Here is a 22,287-nt window from a genome sequence, read left to right on the forward strand (position 1 = left end):
TAATATTGAAAATAAGTAATTTTTAGGGTTTTACTTCGCTAAATGTTTTGAATTATTTAATAAAATACATTACACCAGAACCATAATAAAATATTTACTTAATTTATTAATGTAAATATTGTAATAATAAAAAAAAAACAACCATCAAGCCAAAGGGGTTAATTTAACTGATGAGAAATGTGTACTACTAATTCTTTAATTTGTTAAGCAATATTTTTCTAACCTGTATTTTTTACAATATTAATATAACCGACATTTTAAAATATTTCCGAAGTTTCTAATTCAGAGAAAAAAAAGATACCTACTTCTGATTCATAAACACTTTCTCTCTCTTAAGAATTGTTTAAGAGTTTACTATCTATATAATCATTACAAGAAACTGTAAAATAAGAATAACATTATATTGAACTAACATAGTTTTTGAACCGTCAGATACAGTGGCATTAATTTAAAGATAAGTTTATTATGTCACATTTTTAAGGTAGCAATTTATCTAAATATGAAATACAACTTTTCTATAAAGTCTAAGAAAGTTTCATTTAGAAAAATATAGTTAGTTATTTAATAGTAACACTCAGATGTACAATACTATACACACGTATACACGAGGATACATTCTGTCGACGTTTCGGGGATGATTCTAACAGAGTGCCGTGTGGTTCCCGGCACCAATACAAAAAAAAATAGGACCACTCCATCTCTTTCCCATGGATGTCGTAAAAGGCGACTAAGGGATAGGCTTATAAAATTGCGATCCATTTTTTTAGGGGATGGGCTTGCAACCTGTCACTAATTGGATCTCAATTCCATCATTACGCCGAGCAGCTGAATGTGGCCATTCAGTCTTTTCGGGACTATTGGCTCTGTCTACCCCGTAAGGGATATAGACGTGACTATATGTATGTATGTATGTTCTATCAGAGTGAGCCAAGCTCGGGCGGGACAGATCATGCACTGTATAAAATAAGTCATCTTTTTAATTTTACAGTCGAAATCACTGAACCGTGGACGACTTTCCAAACAATTTGATGAGAAAAAAAATGGCTTCCCTATGTCTCTCTACTTCTTCGGTTAAGATATGGTTCCGATCGACAGATCTGATCCAATTTCGCTAATAGACCCCATCAATTACTTAACAATTGGGTATTTAGTTTAATATAAAAGATTTTTTCGATATTTCTAAGGGAGCGTATAGGAAACAAGCGTGTTTAACACATGTATATCAAACGTCAAAATTGTTTACACACACGAACGTATCCTCAGTGTTATTTTAACACTAACAAGCGTATTATTTGTAATTCAACCTTAGATAATACTGACATACATTTATTTTACTACTTTAAATGGTCTTAATTACCTACTTAGTTTAAAAATAAGTAAGAAATTATTTATTTGAATAAATTATACTTAAATTAAGAAAATATAATATGTTATTATATTACTATTGTTATTCATTTCATAAACAAGAAAGAATAAAGAAATATTGTAGTTCATAATAATTAACAAAAACACTTAAAATCATCATCTGTAAATGATTTTATACTGTATAATAATTTTTCTACCGTTTAAGGTCGATTCTCATTAGAACAGGGACTGTTGCACAATATCATTACAACAAGTGTTCGCTGTTTTCAAACAACAGTGGTGTGAAACTGTGGTTTCAAAAAGCGGAACGGCAAATTTAAAAAAAATCTAAATTCTAAAATTTTATTCATTATTATGAGATACTTCATATCAATTAATAATTGTAATATCTTCTGGTTTCACAACATTGGTTGACGTAATATAAATTACTTAAATGAACATATAGCAAGTGTACGAACTTGTCGTCTCTTACATGACCTTTCCCGTGTGCATAACCCGTTCTAATGAGAATCATCCCTTATGATGCTGCAAAAGTAAAATATATCAATCTATGTATATGATAATATATTATATTGATCAGAAAACAGTATTTCTTAACAACGCACTAGATCAAATTTTATAATAAAATCCATGCTTTCTAGCTTGTAGGTGATCCATTTCGGGAATCCATTAAAATTTTCATAATCAATAAACCATTTCATTAGTGAGACACCAAGGCCGCCACGTCCAAATTGAAAGGTAAACAATAGCAGTCAATGTTCAAAGAAACAATACAGACTCGAATGCTATTAAAAAATCGTTTTTGAAATGAAAAATCGTATACATTTTACATAATTACTTACATCTTTTTTTAATTTTTTGTAGCATTTATTTGGGTGTAAAAATGAAATAAAACAGAAAATATCTTTTTTTTTCGGATAATCAAAAGTAAGGAAACAATAATTATTAACAAAAACAGAAGTTAAGAAAATATAAATATTTGTTATAACGTAATAAAAATATATAAAAGGTAAAGTAGTACTTAGCCAATTTGTTTTTATAGTTTGTGCATCGAGTTTCTGATAAAACATAAATAAGGAAAGTTATTCCTGTGTCTAAATTATTCATGCCGAGATAAATAATAGTTACAGTAATTAATATTCCTACGAATTTTGATATAGTGGACAGTGATTTTAACTAGTACCTAAGAAGTACAAAATTGAGGGATCACTTCTAAACTTTGACTAGGTATAAAAAAAATAGGTGACAAAATAGTCTATAAAATGGACTTCAGATTGTATAAAAATAAAGTGTTAGTTCGAAAATTATTTACTTTATTGTAAATATAACTAAAATATTGTAAATCATCTAAACATTATAAAATAGATAAAAACTTATACTAAGTAGAAAAATCTTACGTTAAATAAAAAAGTGATATAAGTACCTACGTCTCGAAAGGAAAGTACCAGGATATCATATGTTTACAAGACGTGTAGGTTCTCGCACGACTTGGATTTTGAGATGTCATTGATGCAGATCTTCTGAAGGAGTTCACGTGCGATGCTCAGTGAAATATGGGTTCGAGAACTGGCCAGTTTTGTTGGTTTTGATTCCTGTTTGTAAAAAAAAAGTAATATTTTGAATAGAATTAAATGTTATGGTTGGTGATGGAAAACATCTCTTAAAACATTTGCGAAGATATGATATCCTACAGAATAGAATAAAACCATCGATCTATTATGATCGATACTCGAAAGTCGTAAGCGACTTAAGTACGTCACAGTATAAGTGCCCAAGTTGGGTTGGAGCTTGGTTTTAGGTTAGTCGATCTTAAAAACAAACACTCTTTTATACGCCTCTGCTTACGTGCCCTATAAACCAGAGTTTCGAATCTCACCACAGTGTTCTGAATGCAAAATACCTATTTCAATTTCTGTGCCGACGGCAGAGAATTCAATTAGGAATGTGCTTTGATATAAAGAGCTAAAGAAAAATGATGATGAATTGTAAAAGCTATCTGACATTGACCTTTTCTATTTATCTTTTGAAAGCGACATTCATAAAATTCACGAAGCCGGCCATGAGTTAACAAAATGTATTGATATGCCTTTTACTGTAACGTCAAGACTGACATGCGTATAATGTTTAAGAATTTCGCATAATTTTTTCTGTGGCCTGATCGTTTTCCTGCACCTGATGAAGGAGGCATGGCCAGACATTTCTTTTATCAATTTTATTATTAACATTTCTGCATTCTCGGAAGACCAGCATTGGGAATCCCATATTTAACGTTATCTGCTGAGCGAGACATTTTTAATGCATAATTTATGATTTTTTTACAATGTTTGACTCTTTGTTCGAAACATGTTTCTGTAATAAACGTGTCACCATGATTCAAAGCGGGATAGGAACAACTGCATATGTTGAGGTCAGATGGGATTCGCTTCGTGTAAAATCTGACTAACTTAATCCAGAATCATGGCTAAAAGACCACCCAGGCTCCCTCTTGAGAGGTTACATCCTCATCTTACAAAAGAGGAGTTTGGGTTGCGCCTTTTGACCGGATATACGTCGGAAGGAAGAAGAATAAAGGTGCTAAATCATTCAATGCGAAGCCAAAATACTTTTTTTCAAATGGAACATGTCAAGATAAGAGGATTAAAGGTAACAAGGTAACGATACGGTACTTTGCCCACCTGTTTGCCGACTTTCTTCGCCTGTTTCTTCTCTCGGCTCTCCTTCAGGCGGATCTGCTTCAGGATGCCCACTAGCAGTTCATCCACGTTGTGCTGGATGCCCGATGATGTTTCTATGAACTTGCAGTCTTTGCTTGTCGCTAGAGCCTTGCCCTCTGAAAAAAAAACGGACGGTAATTCGGTTCCTTGCAAGTTCCTTGAGTCCATTTACGTATGTTGATAAGGCAATACTAAAGCAAAACAGAGACTAAGCCTTATCAGAACATAAGAATCATTTCTGCTTTTTAAAATATGTACTTGCCTCGTTACTAATCGTGAAGCTGTTCAGGTTACATCAGAAATATATCGATTGGATAGATATACTCGTATAGATAGAATGCCATTTATTGCACATAAAAGTAAAACAATAAATTTATCCTTATCGCATTATGCAATCTCTTTCAGGCAACTACAAGAAAATTTCGTGCGAGAGGTTTTGTTACGGGGGAGTAAGAGAATCTATTAAAGTCAGTTCAACCCAGGAAAGTGAAAAAAACATTTTAACATAACCTATTTTAATTTTACATTCATTTAACATACAGTACTACACATTTTAGAAAATCTCCAGAATTTCGATTTTTTTTTGTAACAGTATGGTCTGATGCCATCCCTCCCAAGAATACTATTGGCCCACCTCAGGATTACCCTTTGAGAGAAGTTGCAACGCTTCTGATAATCACGATCTACTAGTATACCAATATCTTACCATTTGTAGACACTTGCCGCGCCCTAGCTAAGTCTGCCTTATTGCCCACTAAGACCACAGTCCTCTCAGCTGTGAACTGTTCCCTTGCTAAATAAGATAGCAGCTCAGCAGCCCTGGTGAACGAACTCTTGGCAACGACGGAGTAGACCACCACACACGCGTGGGGCTCGTATGTTGAGAGACAGTTTTCCACCTGGAGGACAAATAAATATTACATGTGATTAAGTTACACATTAGGTACATAATCACACTTCTTGGTGACGCCACGGATAAGCCAAGAAGGTAAAACACGAAAACATCGTAAGGAAACCTTTACATATTTTCTGCAATTAAATGTTTTCAAAATAGACGTCAACGTAACGCTTATAAAGCGCAGCTGTAGAAGAAGTAGCGGAACAAATTACACTGAAGCATTTCACCGGACGTCAATTTTATAGACGAACCCCGGGCTCTACAAAGGCGAGGACGGTCCCCGGAACAGCTGATCATCGTGCCTTTTTTATGGTGCAGTGCACTCTTCACGCAAGAGGTTAATATTCTTGACCTGATCTTTCGTTAGGAAATCCTTGAATGACGCTGATTATCATGCCACTCAATTGAATTTAATTGGAGAATATTACGGAGTATTACGATTTGACGTTAAAATGTAAAATCAAATTAAATCTCTTGCTGACAACAAATATGTATATTATTAAGGACAGACGTTACAGGTAGCCGTCAATTTTGCGATCGGAATTCTGTGTCCGGCGTATTCATCGGTCCGGTACTCCGGACGCAAATCCATACTGAAACGAAGGACACGTCACAAATTGACGGCAGTTTTCCATTCGCAATTTCGCCAATGGGAATTTCATTTATATTTCTAAAGGTCAACAAAGTTACGCTTTGAGATTTTAAAAAAACGGTGTACAATATTGCATTACGAATTGTTATTGGAACTACTTTGAAAAAGTATTTTTTTTTTAAATGGATGCCAATTTATAAAATTGTAACAGATTGTAAAAAAAAAATCGCATATTTCCCAAAAAAATACCAAAAAGACCACACCGAATTCTAAATAGTACCGTGGAAAATATCAGGCAGTAAGTGAGAAAAAAACATGATGTTCATTAAACGAAAGGCTTCTTTCTGAATCTCAACCATTTAGGTCATACATTTAGATAGTAGTATTTATTAAGCGGTCTACTAATCTTGCACGGTCAAACCCGTCAGGGGAAAAGACATAGTTATATCACGGCTATATCCTTTGCGGGGTAGATTGGCTCTATACAGTCTTCAAAAGACTGAAAGGCCACGTTCAGCTGTTTGGGTTAATGACAGAATTGAGATTCAAGTAGTGACAGGTTGCTAGCCCATCGCCTAAAAAAGAATCCTCAGTATAGAAACCTATCCCTCAGTCGCCTTTAAGGACATCCATGGAAAAGAGATGGAGAGGTCCTATTTTTTTTTATTGGTGCCGGGAACCACACGGTACTTTGAGATAAAGACTATATATTATGATGCCTTCACCTCCTAGAAAGAGGCGTAAGTTATGCATATATAAAAAATTACTTACCTACGTATAAATCTTATAGAAACATAGACAAAATTGTTGAAGCGAAACGATGCAGTACGGTAACTAATTTGTTGGCTAGCTGCCGCTCTGCCCACGACCACAAGTTCTAGCCAAATATTTGTACGTGGCTTGTAAACGTCGACAACTTCATTAAGTTAGTACAGACACTAAGTTAAGCTGCTCAAATGTAGCTGTAAGGGTTAATTTTCATACAACGGTAGACCAACAAGCGCAGATTGTGAAATAAGTAGGAGAAACAAGTAGGTAGTTAAATGAGAGAACGGCTTACATAAACTTGCCATTCTTCTTTTAGTACACCTACCTCAATTGTATCTACCTTTATATTTTTATCCATAAGTTCCTCTTACAGCGGGTGGGTGGCCTTGCCCCTGTAGTATGACAAGCGCGACGCTGTTTTCATTGCGCGATACACTATCGCTGTTCCGCTTTTTATTATGACGTAAAACGGAACAGCGATAGTTTTTCGAGCGATAAAACGGCGTCGCGTGTGCCATGTTACGGGGACTGACTAGTTTTAACTAGTTTAGACTCCAGTCAATTCCCCAAAATTGCATAAAATAACTTATATTATAATGGTGTTTGTAGAAAATAAACTATTAATTCATTTTTATTTTTAGGTGAAAAGTTAGTTATCTATCATTGTCTAAATCTCAATTCTATTATCAAGGTGAAGCTGATGTGGTTCCCTAGTGTAACTTGAGATTGTGTCTATCCCGTAATGTATAAAGACGTGTTATGTATGTGTGCGATCGATAGACCAATGAAAACACGAATAGAAGCTTTATCCTACCACGTAGTGATGGCAATTCGCAGGGAGAACAAACATTTGACTAGTATGTTGCTAATTGTAATGGGATTCCGATACGGGTTTGCATAGCTATCTATACTAACTTTGATTGTTTGTTTGTAAGCGCTAATCTTTGAAAAAACTTAAACGCGATCATGAATATTCTTTCACAGTTAAAAAGTTCCATTTCAGCGGTTGTTCATAAACGATGTATGTACTAAGGCCAAAGCCGTGGCGAGTCTCTATTAATCTATGTATCACTGAGACGTATACAAGATAGATAAGACATTAGTATGTCTTGTCTATAGAAAATAAGATGCACTGACGTAGTCTTGTCAACGTTTTTCAAGTATAAGCGCTCTGGATCTAAACGAACGAACTTTTACCTTTAAACTGAAAGGGAAGTAAATAAAATAGAACATTCCACCGACATCAATTACTAATGAGTCTCGAGGATACAAACAAAACGTTTTTGGTAAACAAAGAAAACTGTAGGTTGCCTCTCGGGGAGTTTGAGGTTTATAAGAAAAGTCAACAGGCATACAACAGCGATATCAGAATTCGCTTAAACAACTTTTCATACATATACTAGCAACCAACCTTGGCTTCGCCTGGTTTGATATAAACCTTCCTCAAAAAACCCTCTTTTCAACATTTAAGCTAGTGTAGCGCGAGCGATGATTCGGCTCGACTGCCACCAAAGGGAAAATCTTCCGCCATGCGATATCTATATACGCTACACTAGTATGAAAGCACCACGCCTCTTTTCAAGTGATAGGCAGAGACTACATCTTTCCACTTGCCATGACCTCCCACAGCTTTCGACTCATCCACATTCATAACTCACTTCAAGCAAGCTCGTCGGTTCGCGGAAATCTTGACTCGACTTGACAAGAAGGCTTCTTCTGCACTGACGCCTTGGAAGCGGCAGTAAACTTAGTTTTAAGTAATTTATTTGACGTCAACTAATGTTGTTAAACCATACGTTTTGGCAATTATTAAGCGATATGAAGTATCCTATATAATGAATAAAAATTTTGAATTTTTTGACCTTTCACTAAGAATTCATTAGCCACACAATATTGGCTTGCACCTGACGGCCGTTAATATCCTGGAAATTAATTCTGCGGACGTCCTTCCTTTGATAAATCTGCACCTTTTTGCTTGGTCGTACTGACCTACGTAATGAAACCGTGTCGCATAAACAAACTTCCTTTCTATTCCACAAGAAGATGATTGCCGGATGCAAATGTTTAAATAGCTTAAGAAATTATATAAAAACGAGATGACCATTGTATTTCATATCACACATTTTAATTTTTTCTAGATTACGGTAAAAATTTCAAAACCAAAAATTAATTCTATTTGTGTATGGGTATGTATTTTATTTTGCCGTGAGGTTCCCTGCACCAGTAGAAAAAGAATCCAGTCCATGTCTTTCCCATGGATGTCGTAAAAAGCGACTAAGGGATAGGCTTATATACTTGGGATTTTTCTTTTAGGCGATAGGCAAGCAACCTGTCACTATTTGAATCTCAATTCTATCACTAAGCCATACAGCTGAACGTGGCCTTTCAGTCTTTTGAAGCTCTGTCTGCCCCGCAAGGGTGATTAGGTATATGTTATGTTGTGTATGTATTTTAGTAAAAAGATAACTTACCGACATTTCAGTGCTGGGGTGGTCTATGAATATGAGTTCAGACTCTTCTCCGTCCAGCAGTACCGACACTGACTTCTCGCCAAACTCGTCATCTGAAACAAAATAGCAAATTAAAAAGGGGTATGGACCATTTTTACATTCTTAAACTCGGAAGTGTTTATACAAACTTGAAGTAAAAAATTTAAGCAGAAACAGAATACTCTACTACCTTAGTTTTTGTTACTTTTTTTTGTATTTTAATATTTAATACTCTTTCTCAGATATTTGTTATTTTTTTTTGTGTGAATACAATTATCCGACTAGTAAATTAACTAGAGAATCTACTTTGGTAATCCAATGTTTCATATTTTGGTATCATTTCCGTATTACACAAAGTACTCTGTGTATATCTACATACGTCTCTAATAATCAATTTTTGGAATAGAATCTTTCTAAAAAAGAAACTACTCTTTTTTAAAAATTAACAATACAAAGATAAACATAAATAAACATTCTTAAATTTTTAATGTATGAGAAGCGTATAAACATTATACAGGTACAGGCCACTTTTAAAGAAAAAAAAAGAAAACATATAAAAAACAAATACGCAAGTGACCACAGCCACAAATAAAAAAAAAAAAAACAAGCAGGTTAACCTATACACACGTTCATTCGTATTCAAATCGATTCATTTGCAGCTTGTGCAGTGCAGAAATCTCATTTGGATGTGATTGCGTGCACTTCGCATTTGATTGTTGCATTTGTTGCCTATTTCATTGTACCGTCGAGGCGAATATACATAAATTAACTTACTTTGTTGTTAATTAAGATTAATTTTCCATTAAAAAAATTTACTTTAGAATAATTGTCATTGTTTATTTTGGATGACATTTATTGTTAAATTTAATTTATTTGGAAATAAAGTACTAATCAACTGTAGTATGATATCTTAGGTACGTCTTTATTAAAAACATTAACTTAGAGTATTGATGATTGGTCCATATCAATTTCATATCAATATGTTTAGGGAGAATCCATCCATTTTTTTATATTTGTAATAATCATTTATTTAGAATTGTTTCATCATTACATCATACACTGTGCAAATTTGTGTACTGAAGGTTGGTGCTTATTTAAGCTGAAAACTAATATCTAAGTAAAAGTGCTCTTATCGTGAAATGAAATCCACAGACACGCAAGGTTTAGCGGCAAAAAGGATCAGGTTAGGCTAATGCAAACTTATTTGACAAAGATTAGGGTAACAACAAACTTACCGCGTTTTGCTTCGCCGATAGTAAGCAAGCAAAGAGAAGTTTGGTTATTTACAAAGAGAGTTAGCGTTAGCCAGCCGTTTAAGACTAAGACTACGTGTTAGGCGGAGGCGGTTAGCGGTTTTATATATTTCTAAGCCCATCTAAGCATTACTGTGGCTCAGTATTTTAACGTGGACTTTTGATAAATATTTTAACGTCACTCTTTGTGTTGAACCTATCCTGTATTTGTAATAGATTAAATAAAAGAAGATACATGTTTGAAAAATTTAAATCAGTCCAGTAGTATTAGATTTTATTGAGGACAAACAACCTGATATGATATTCCTTTATATTCTTAATAAAAAATATTAGCTCTTTTAACTTCTAAATTAATCTAGCGTAAGCTAGCTGACAATATATTTGCTAGTTGCTTATGTTTACTTGATATTATAAGCTTTGACCTATCAGTATTGGTTTACTTATTATTTCAAAACTTTTTTTAACAAAATTGGTATAAATTCTCGGTTTAAGCAAACCACCAAATAATTGTATTTAATTTTGAAAATGTTTTGTTTTTATATAACTTGTATATCCGCTTCCGCCACCCGCTCCTGACATCACTAGAACCAAAGCTTAACAAATACAGCCCAAAGCTTTCATCTACTTACAATCAGTCCACAATACAACTGCTTAGTTACAATTGTAGAAGTTTTATTAAAAAATAAAAAGAGAAAAACTACATGACACATACATACATTTTTAATTAAAGTTAACTAAATATAAAGGAAGCCATGAAAAATTTGACTTAGGTACTTTTGCGATACTATATACTTAAGAACCTGTACTTACAGTATCCCTCACTCTCAATTTCATCGCTAAGCCATGCAGCTAAATGTGACTTTCAAGTATTGTGACCGTTTACAGTACCTAATCACAAACTTGTGTGTATTTACCACAACCTTTTTTATTTTTTTTCGACCGAATTCAGGGAAATAAAATTAAAAATATTACGAATAAATTATGGAAATAATGTTAGTCTTGACTTTCCATGCTGCCTAGCATTTTATAACTTTTCCTAACATTCCTCTAAATTCAAGCTTGTTAAAATCTGTATTGAAAATGTTTTTTAAAGAAGGATGTATTTTATTTATAAGAGAAAGTGTTTGTCGAAAAATACCTTAGATATAAATTTAGTTATGATCTATGACCCCTATGGCTGTATAGGCTTTATAGATTCCGTTACTTCTTAAGTATAAAATTTACCCAAAAGCTTTTATACCTATACGTTTTTATGGCGGAAAACTAAAAGACTTCGCTGACCATTAATATTTTATTTATTTATATTAGCGAAACATGTTTTGTATCTGACATCGTAGTCTTACAATGTTTTGAGTTAATACAATTATGATTAAGTTAATAAAGTCAGTTCAAGATGACAGTCATTAGTATAAACTCCTAGTATGGAATATGTATAATAAATCAAAATCCTTACTGTAATCCCTAGAGGTCATAACTTTAGTCTTAATCAAACGATATTTTGCAGAAAGTTTTACTAACTTGTCGACCCCACTACGCGGAATCCTGTTCAGTAGAATTCTGTTAGTTAATTATTGTTAGTCGACACTAATTACGGGAACTAAGAGTAAATCAATTATAGAGTGCGTCATTATTCTCCAGGAGATGCTCACGATGAAGGGGAGGTCGGACTCCTTCTGTAATCACGATCCAGGGTTGTCAAACTTCTTTATATACGAAAAGAACTGGGTAATTGTCTTATATGAGTTCCAGCATAGAGTGCTTAAGGCCTTACGCTGAAATGTTTTTAAGTAAAATTTAAATTTGCTGTCGTTTATTAAAGAGCAATAAAGAGTTTTTGTATTATTGAATTCGTGACGTTTGTCCCGATTGCGTTCACCCAGTAGAGGAGGGCGGATCCTTCTTTAATCATTATTCAGTGTATCAAACTCTTTAATCGTATATAAATCTGTATTGAAAATGTTTTTTAAAGAAGGATGTTTTTTAAGTGTATCAAACTCTTTAATCGGCTCTAAAGTCCGATCCTTGTAAACCTATGGGTTCTATTGAACTTAAACCTTCATTACTCAGGGGAATTTGTCTTTTGATAAGCCATGAATTACTGTTTATATGCAAGCTAGTCGGTTTTGTGTGCTCTTGACCTGACCTCTCCTGATCTAGTCGCTCAAGTTTACATCGAACATACTCCATAACGTTCTAATTTTTTTTTAATTAGATATGTAGAATTAATTACATGATAATAAAACTCTCCTATTTAAAAATGTGCACTCCATAGATATTATGAAAACTCTATGAAGCGGTATCTAATTGGCGGGACAGACCCAGTACTTTATCACGGACTGAGGGGTGTATTATGAAATACGTTCGTAAGACTGAAATATTGCAAAATGTACCTTTCTTTATCTACCTATGTGAGGTTGGGTCTTGGCGATGACAAATAGGAGTGTCATTTGTTACAGCACGGCCACAAAAATGGAGTGTTATATTTCAAGATTTATCTACAGTCGTTGGTAAAGTCTGATAAAAACTTTCGGTTACTAGGTGTGTATCGGTAATCCTATTAAAAACTTTATGATTTTATAAATAAATAATTGTGTAAATAATAATATTTTACGCTTCTAGCAGGAAGTAGATACCAATCATAATAATATAATAAATCTGTAACGGTTGTAACCTGTTTTCCCAAAAACATATTGATCAATTCATTGATATCTTTGCAATAAAACTGTCTGTTGCCCTTTCTCGGATAATAATTAATTCCACTTATATCTACAAATTATCACCGCAATGAAGGTCCGGGAAAATGTTAGTATTAGAACTTATTCTTATTATTTCATAGCTCTTTAATCATTAAAAACTGAAATGTTTAATTCCAGTTAAAGGATAATTCTTACTAATATTATATAAATATGAAAGTGTTTACACGGCTTCCACTCCAAAGAAAATTGGACCGTAAATTCATGAAGTTTTGAATACATACTCGTATAGTACGGCGTACGGAGAAGCACACAAAGTGCACGCGTGCGAAAACTAGTAATAACATAAAACTGTCGAGCGGTTTCGTAATAGACCCCAAGCGGTGAATGGCGTTTAGTTGCGTCTAGTTTTATTCCCGGTTGTTACTCTCTTCATTACACTCCAGTTCGTTGCTTGAATGCCTTCTCTTCGCGGAGAAAGACTTAATCATCGACTCGCTTAAAGAGATTTTATGTCAAGAAAAGATAAGTTTGTCATACACGTCAAATGAAAAGTTTTTCTTCGCCACGAACTTCGGCACATACAAAATCGTTAATATTTTAACAATCTGACTAGTTTTGATACATACAAACAAAAAAGAAATAATGATAAAACGTAATAAATTTAATGTTATGGTTCTGAAGAACTTATTTTTATTGATAGTTACAGCTATTCGAAACGTCGTATAAACGTTCACAATTTAGTTCTTACTAGAATAATATCGGAATTTTTTGTTCAGGTACATTCCCTAACGAACATTTAACATGCCAAATTTCAGGATTTAACGCTTGGTAATTTATGCTTTAGCTGTATATTTGTTAGTCACCCAGTATCGCAATAAGTCTGAATAATAATAATAGTTATGGGCTAGCAACCAGTCACTATGTGAATCTTAATTCCATCGTAAAGCCACACAGCTGAACGCCTGTTGGCTCTGTCTGCCCTGCAGGGGATGTTGACGAAGCTATATGTACCTATGTATTTAATAATTAGTTAGTCTCATATTATTCCGATTTCTACGCGGGAGTGTTATTTTAAAGGTAAGTATTTATATTTTTAACAAATTATGTTCAGAATGTTTGTAAAATGTAATACAAAACCTCCTTACATGTCACTGGCCAGTTAGAGAAATTGAATATGTCTTGTTTCATAATGGAACCTAATGAAAATAATTCAAAATTGTATAACGACGCAATAGTTCACGAGTGCATGTTTACATTTAATATAATAAATTACTACAAATATTGTTAAATCCAGTGCAATAATACAGATTTCTTAGTTTCAAGTACCAAAATTTTATTTATCCCGACTTATTTCCCTTTTTTTCAAGTGACAAACTTATTCATTAGTTCATCAACAAACAAATTCTCTATTTACTGAACAAAAAATTATTATACTTACTCGTATAACTATGTACATCAGAGAGAACTACCATCTGTGTTAGAGCGTAGCCGTGAGGTTTTCCCCTAATAAATATCCCAAATAACATACATTTCCTTTGTCTTGTCAAGTAAGAAAACAATTTCTACTTAGATAGATTAGGTGGGCAGTCATCTGTCTTAATTCTTTCCATATGCGCTGAGGTCGTGTGGGCGGCATCTTAGTGGTACATACTTATTTATAATATTTGGAAAAATCAATTAAGTTACAATTTAGGAACTAGAGGATGTGCGCAGTTTTGTCTGCGTAAAACGAAATGTCCCGTTAGTTTTCGTTCCTGTCATAATTTTGTGAAATCCGATCTGACCATCTGTAAGATAATTGGAGCAATAATTTTGTGAAATCCAATCTGACCATCTGTGGAATGGAACCCGTTAAATCCTCAAAGGCTGCAGTGATGGATTATTTAGTAGTAATATAATAATAAATAAAGTAATATAAGAATAAATAAATAATAAAGTAAAAATATGATTAGACAGAATTAGTCGTATTTGTACCTAACCTGTATGTCTATCCACACTAATAATAAAGAGAAAAGATTTGTATTTTGTATGTTTGTAACGAATAAATTCGAAACTACTGGACTAATTTTCATGCAATTTGGCACAGGTACAGGATAGATCTTTGGAAATAACATAGGCTCTTTTCCCACGGAAGCGAAGTCCCGCGCAATTACTAATAGACTTATATGTTGTGATGCGAAAGAAGATACTTGATTTTATTTATCCTCTGAGTATGACAAAACTGTTAAGCATTTTTCTTTCAGTCACGATACAGTTTGAATTTTTACAGCATGTTTGAACGATGAAACTGATTGTGTTCCCATAATATAAAGCAAAAAGGGAAAATAGATTATAAGAAAAAGAAAACACAATAAAAATCAACAAAAAATAATCTTTTTAAGTTTTATTTTTATGCCAGCCTTTACCCAGCAACATCACCTTGATTTTATTTAACCGTACATCAATCAGAGCAAAATAAATTATCCCAGTATTTCATCCCCAACGCAAATAATATTTTCTACGTTTATTGAATGGAAATTTCAAAAATGAAAAGCAAATTAATCTTGAAGCCAAAAAATAACAAAATGGCGAAGCTTTGAGCCGTGCTGAGCGTTAAATTAGATATTTTAATAATAAATTCTGGATTCCTGTGAAGTTTCCAGTATTTACCCTCGTTATTTATTAAACATTGGGATTATTACATTTTCTTTTGCAGATTACTACTATAAGCCCGCGGTCCGCCTGCGTGAACAACAAATTCCATTAATTTATGGTCCGGTGGATAATTCAGGCAATATTTTTTTAGTGTAGAAAGTCCTCTAGTCTAGAAAGTGGAATCTGGCAAAAGGTCGGGTCAAGAGTACCAGAAACCGATAATGCATGAAGAGAGTTATGAATGTGGGTGAAGCGAAAAAAGAATGCAGAGATCGTGGCAAAGAAAAGACAGAATTTCTGCCCTCGGGGACAGAGGCGGGATTTTAACTTTGCGTTGATATTGTCAGTGATGAATTTCGGGAAATCCTCTCTTAGCAAACTTTGAGCATATAACCAATATGCCAAATTGAAATCCCTAGAATCAGCGGTTTCGGCCATGCGTCGATAAATTAAATATACATACGTTTTTATCCCTTAAGGGGAAGATAGAGCTAACAGTCTCGCAAAAACTGAAAGACCAAGTTCAGCTAGCCGTATAATCCTTTTTATGTACCTATATTTAGAACATTGAGATTTATTTTTCTTATTATTTAATTTTCTTTTGTAAATTATTGAGCATTTGGACGGTGTTAATCTGAAGCGTTTTTATCTAAATTCTGTAAGGGTAGTATTTTTAACGGGTGGGATTTATAAATAATTTTAATTAAATGCAAAAAAGCGGATTAAAAAAACACCTTGGCAGAAAGATAAACCAGGTCACACAATTGACGTCATTTGTAGATGATATTTTATGAGTAGTTTTTTTTATACTGAGCACTAGCTTTCGCCTGCGACTCCTCTACGTTAAAAGTATACTATGTTTTTCTCTGTACTCCACACTATATTTGTGCAAAATTTCATGGAGTTTGGTTCCGTGGTTTTGACGTGATTTGCCGCTTTTTTTCACTGGATTGGTTTTATTATTCCATTATTTTCATACTTTTTATCTTGAAATTTCTAAAGGAGCGACGCCGCGGGTCGCAGCTAGTTTATAAATGACCGCTACGATGATTCTACGAAGTATGCTACCAAGAGCTACGAAGGCGAGCGCTAAACGCTACAAAACGATATATATATATACATATATATATAAGTATATATATTTGAAGTATGCAGAGATCGCGGCAAGTGGAAAGAGGTAGTCTCTACCTACCCCTCCGGGAAAGAGGCGTGATTTTATGTATGTATGTATGTATATATTTGACGTACTTACCTGACTGTAAAGATGACTTTTACGTTAATTTAATACATACGTATTTTCCTATCTGCGTGTTTTAGAATTGAGTACACTGTTTCACATCGAGGTGAAATAATAATTAACAAGGTGAATAAATTGTATTCCTATTTTAATTTCATTGAAATATTTTCTTCTAAAAATGTCACCTGAAAACAAAATAAAGCACAGCAATTATGGACGCGGACAACAATAGCCTTTCAACGAAGACAAATGCCTTCGGAACTCCAAGGGCGCTCAGTTCCGAAACGTGGGCTTAAAGGTCTATTCCTGCCCATCAGGGCTGTGCCCGGGACACGTGAGCCTAGAAAAATATTCATTAATTCATATAGTCACGTGTATTTCCCTTGCGGGGTAGACAGAGTCAACAGTCTTGAAGAGACTGATATGCCACGTTTAGCTGTTTAGCTTTGATAGAATTGAGATTCAAATATTGACAGGGTGCTAGCCCATCGCCTAAAATAAGAATCCTAAATTTAATTAAGCCTATTCCATAGTCGCCTTTTACGACATCCATGGGAAATAAGATGGAGCCGTCCCATTATTTTTTATATTGGTGCCGGGAACCACACGGCAAAATGTACATGCATAAAGTAACGTCTCTATCCCTTGCGAGGTAGATAGAGCTTGCAATCCTGAAAAGACTGTAAGGCCACATCCAGCTGTATGAGAATGATGGAATTGAGATTCAAATAGTAACAGGTTGCTAGCTCATCGCCTACATGAAGCACCCGAAGTTTATTAGCCTATCCCTTAGATACCTTTTACGAAATCCATGGGAAGATATGAAGTGTCCCTATTCTAAAGAGCCGGGAACCATACGGCAGTACACGGTATGTTTGAATGGTGTTTATGAAGTCCGTTAAAATGCAACAACGATTATCCGATGAAAAAGTCCTTTTACGTGCGTTGTCACAAAAACCACTCTAAAGCGTGGACTTTAGTATGGCGTCCTTTCAAAGGGACATCACAGCACTGCGTCCTTCAAAGGGCTCAAAGGGTGACACTTTACCTGCCTGTCTGTAGCCGTGTGTTGGAGGAAAATGAATTTTTTAACGCGGCTTTTTTTTTGATCCGCTGTATTTTTTTTTTACACAGATAATAAATATATCGCAATGGAACTCTTTGGAATACAATTTATTATGATGGAGATTTAAAACTTAAGTTTCTTATACACTAAGGATATATATACATAATATATATTTTTAAACAGATAATATATGTATAGCAATGGAACTCTTTGGAATACAATTTATTATAATGGAGATGTCAAACTTAAGTGTCTTAGGATATATATTTTGGTAGATTAATCTCGGTTAGGTTAAGATAATGATCATGCTACCAGCGTTCTGGGCACGATGCCACAGGCTAACGATTTACCGGATTATACAATTTAAACTCATTTTTAACCGACTTCAAAAAAGGAGGAGGTTTCTCAATTCGCCGTATATTTTTTTTATCTATGTCGCGGATAACTTCGTCGTTTATGAACCGTCGTTTATGTAGTATTCTAAGTGTGGTCCCATGGTAAGGAAACCAGGATCTGATGGTGGAATCCTGAAGAGATTGAGGGAAACTCTCGAAAAATTTGTCTTTCCGACTTGTGTGTTCCTTAACGAACATATAAAGATATTTAAAGCCCTATTATAGGGATTAGTATTGTGAGTTTTTAATTTATTTTTAGTTATTATTTTAACGTTTAAAGTCACATTCATCAACATTTTATGTAACAGCTTGCTTTAAGGTATTCTTGACCTGACCTGCCCTCGATTTGATAATTTATTGCTGTAGTGGCAAAAACACTCAATTTATTTTGCAAAACTTGTCGCAACTTAAAGAGTCACGTTCCGTAACCACGTTCCTGGTCTACGCAGCAGACATGCGTTCCATTTCACGTCACTCGTCTCGTTCCACGTCATTCAAGTCGACGTCACGCCGGGCTGCCTTTACATAACATGAGTCAATGATTTTGCGTGAATTGGAACTTTTATAGACTCACTTCTATTACAGAATCAATAACAAGTATCTACCTACCTCTTACTCTTATAGATTTTGTTGAAATTTGGCATACGGGTAGAATATAACCTGAAATGACATTATAAGTAGGTACTTTTTATCCCGAAATTCCCACGGAAGCGATGTCTGTACATACGAGTGTCCTAGCTTTACAAAAGTTCTATTATTTATTTTTGAGATGTACGCTACGTCTGAGTAGTAGATGGTACAATTTCTACGGCATTTTGATAACTTAAAGGACTACGTTGTAGCATTATCTTTTTATATTTTGGTTACAGGTATAGTACCTGGTTTTTAAAATAAGAACAAATAAAAATAAAATAAATCCTAAGATACTCGTGCAATAACTAAATACGATCACCCGCAAGTTTCCTAGGAGTTCCATTGAATTTGCTGAAAGGATGCGGTTGAAAAGTAAATTAAAAGTAGGAACATGCTGTGTGTGCGGTAAATCTTTACTCGACGAAATCACGTCTGAGAACGGTTTTAAGACGATATTGAGCGAATTTGAAATACAAAATTGTGCTTTTAATACATTTGTAAGTTCATACTGTTCACATTGGCTTTCATAACTACCAGAGTAATTGGAGTAAATCCTAATTCTATGTACATATATTGCAAAATGTGTTCCTACTTGTTTAAAAAACTAGCTGTTGCCCGCAACTTCGTCCGCGTAAATTTCGAGTTGAATCTTGATCATACAGTCAGATGCCTTAAAATAGTATTTAAGTATCTAGTAAAGATATAAAAAAAAATATGCAAAATGGAATTTTAAGACACTTATGTATTTTTGTTTTACTTAAAAAAAAATATTTAAAAAAGTATTAGGTACAAATTTACTAAGAACCGCTCAAGAAGGCAATTATGAATGTCGCCAAAAAAAAGTTTAGCGACAAAGCAGACTTCTTTGAAATAACTTCAAAAGTAGGTCTTTATCTACATTTGCATAAAGACCTTTTAAAAATACTTCGTTATAGAAATAAGTTTACAGATTAAAGAATAAAGTTTTAGACGTTCAAAGTTATGATTGGGAGAATTGAAAAAGTAAACGTCAAACAGGAATTTATTGATTTGAATTCCCAACTTACAAGGACTTGAATGTAAGCAATCACTTTTTTTTATCAAAATGAATTCCTTCATTCAATATGAATCGAATAAAAGCTGTTTACCTATTGTCTATGACTTATAGAAATGCGATCTAGTGCGCTAAGAAAGGATTTTATTATGGATATAAACGGAATTTTTCGTTTCACGGTGGCAGCGTGTCTTTACAAAATTATTACAAGTATCTCGTAAGAAATTTTATGTATTAAAGTTATTTTATAATTTCTTATAATTTGCCTTGAACTCATGTGGATTATATGACAAGGAGACGGCGTTCTACAATTCAAACTTGTAGTCTAGGCACCAGTCTCCCATAATATTGTGACGTCGTGTGCCGCTCCTCTACCCCTCTTCACCTTCTTCTTTGGTTTACTTTAGCGCTCACCAAGTTAAGTGACTCGCTTTCCTCAGGCAGCTACTAGTTGGGTCTCGTATGTTGAGCTAAACCCACGCTACAATTTTATTAGTTTTTATTAATTAAAAAATTCTTAATGTGAGTTAAGAATTTTTTAATTATTAAAAACCTATAAAAGTGTAAAAATACGTGTGTATTCATTAAGTATTGTCGGTATTAATGAATGAATATTTGAATTTTCTCATTGCTCTTACCTACGATGTTGTACCTTAACGTCACAATATTAATATTTAATTATATGCCCTATTTGTAAATATTGTGAAAGAGGCGAGAAGAAGATTATTCGCTCCTACCTACCTAGTAACAAAAGTAAAATTGTAGTATTAAAAAAAACTTACAAAACGCGAGCGAATCTGCGGTATAAAGCTTATACAATAATACTACGAACAACACTACCAACAAACTACTATTTACCTATCTCACCAAGGCTAGTTAATTAACTCAAATTTGCAAAAGAAACAATCTACTAAAGAAATAAAATTCTGACAGAAATTGAGCAAAGCTACGGGCAAGAGTAAGTATACAGGCTTTCTAACAGTTAAGGTAACTACTTATCAAGGCCAAAGTCACAAGTGTTCTTATACTGCGAAGTCATGAACTGTGTTCAAGTATATAAGTTTTCTTACAGTTTAGACAATAACTTAACAAGACTAGCTTCGTAAGTGTTCATATACTGTGAAGTCATGAACTGTGATGACAAAACAAGTAAAAAGGTCGTCTAACAGATTAGGCAACCACTTGCCAAGGGTATCGTTGTGAGTGTTCATATACTGTGAAGTCATGAGCTGTGTTCCCAAGTATACAAGTCTTCTAACAGTTTAGGCAACCTCTTACCAAGGCTAGCGTTAGATATTGTAATGTCATGAAATGTGTTGCCAAGTCTAGTATACAAGTCTTCTAAAAGTTCAGGCAATCACTTACCAAGACTGGCGTCGTAAGTGTTCATATACTCCGAAGTCATGAACTGTGATACTAATGCTGTTTTACCGACGCCCGCGTCTCCTAACAACACCACCCTGTATTTTGGTATCTGCAAAAACGAAAAGGGTTCGTGTATTTTTCTTAATGGAATGTTGGGATCATAAAAGTCGAGAAAAGCTTGAGATTCCTCTTTTAGGTAATGTTAGTTTGGTTAGCAACCTGTCACTAATTCTGTCCACCTTAACGTAGCCCATTCGAGTTTTGTGAATATTGGAACGTGACGGGTAAATGTATGATAAAAATCAAATGTTACAATAAATTTATTTTGTTCTTAAATATAGTAATTATAGATATGAAAGTTTCACTATTTCTTCGGCTTTCAAGTCTAAAACACGTGATGAAGTTTTGCTACGGAGATAGATATACGCTATATCAAATTGTTTAATTCCACGTCGAGGGCAAAATACTCGTAGCGGGTGAAATATAAAAACTACTTATTAATAATATAGATAATAAAAAAAAACAACTATATGTTAATAATATTTAACGCAATGCTCCGTATTGTTATACTTAAAGAAGTTTAATAAAACAAGAAATTGAGTTACATAGGTACTTATTGAATAATAGAAAATAAAGTGAAGATTGAAGATTCGACCTAAAAAGTCTAAATAGTAATATAAAGACTAATTAAAGGAGCTTTAAATCTTTTTTCAAAAAGCGAACGAATTCGCCTTTGACGGTTCTATGTTTGAAGGGTAATTAATTTATAATTGATTTGATCTTTGTAGACTAGTCGCCTTCTTAGCTAAGTAACTCTTTTTTTTTTGTTTTTGAGTATATGGACAGTAATGTTTCTTTTTTTCTTGCACGTTCTCGGTTGCACCACTAATCTTCGCAGCCTGTTGTAAATAATTAGTACATACATCCATTTTGTCTCGTCTATATCCTTTGAGGGGGTAAACAGAGCCAACAGTCTCGAAGAGTTCGGCTGTTTGGCTTTATGATACAAATGAGATTCAAGTAATGACAGGTTGCTAGCCCATTGCCTAAAAGAAGAATAAATAATTAGTAGCCGAGACTGTGATAATCTATACATGTACTTACAATAACACAGTAAAAACATTTTAGACTATGGTCATCCATTTCAGT

The 22,287-nt window shown here is 34.0% G+C and overlaps 1 protein-coding gene across 4 annotated transcripts in view; it reads right to left on the reverse strand.

The window, feature by feature from the left end:
• Positions 1-390: 390 nt before the first annotated feature.
• Positions 391-22,287, reverse strand: part of LOC106135956 (uncharacterized) — a 62,086-nt gene continuing 40,189 nt past the window's right edge. For 2 of the 4 annotated variants that reach the window (XM_060951248.1, XM_060951247.1), the window contains exons 5-9: positions 21,139-21,247; positions 8,809-8,900; positions 4,786-4,978; positions 4,041-4,195; positions 391-2,957 (exon numbers count right to left, since the gene is read on the reverse strand). In XM_060951248.1, the coding sequence (XP_060807231.1) occupies positions 2,826-2,957; positions 4,041-4,195; positions 4,786-4,978; positions 8,809-8,900; positions 21,139-21,247 (681 nt within the window). In that variant the 3' untranslated portion in view covers positions 391-2,825. Of the gene's footprint in view, positions 2,958-4,031; positions 4,196-4,785; positions 4,979-8,808; positions 8,901-21,138; positions 21,248-22,287 lie in introns of all 4 variants that reach the window. The other 2 variants (XM_013336379.2, XM_060951246.1) reach the window with 1 other exon arrangement.

Source organism: Amyelois transitella, chromosome 24 (genome assembly GCF_032362555.1).
Source record: "Amyelois transitella isolate CPQ chromosome 24, ilAmyTran1.1, whole genome shotgun sequence".
NCBI lineage: Eukaryota > Metazoa > Arthropoda > Insecta > Lepidoptera > Pyralidae > Amyelois > Amyelois transitella.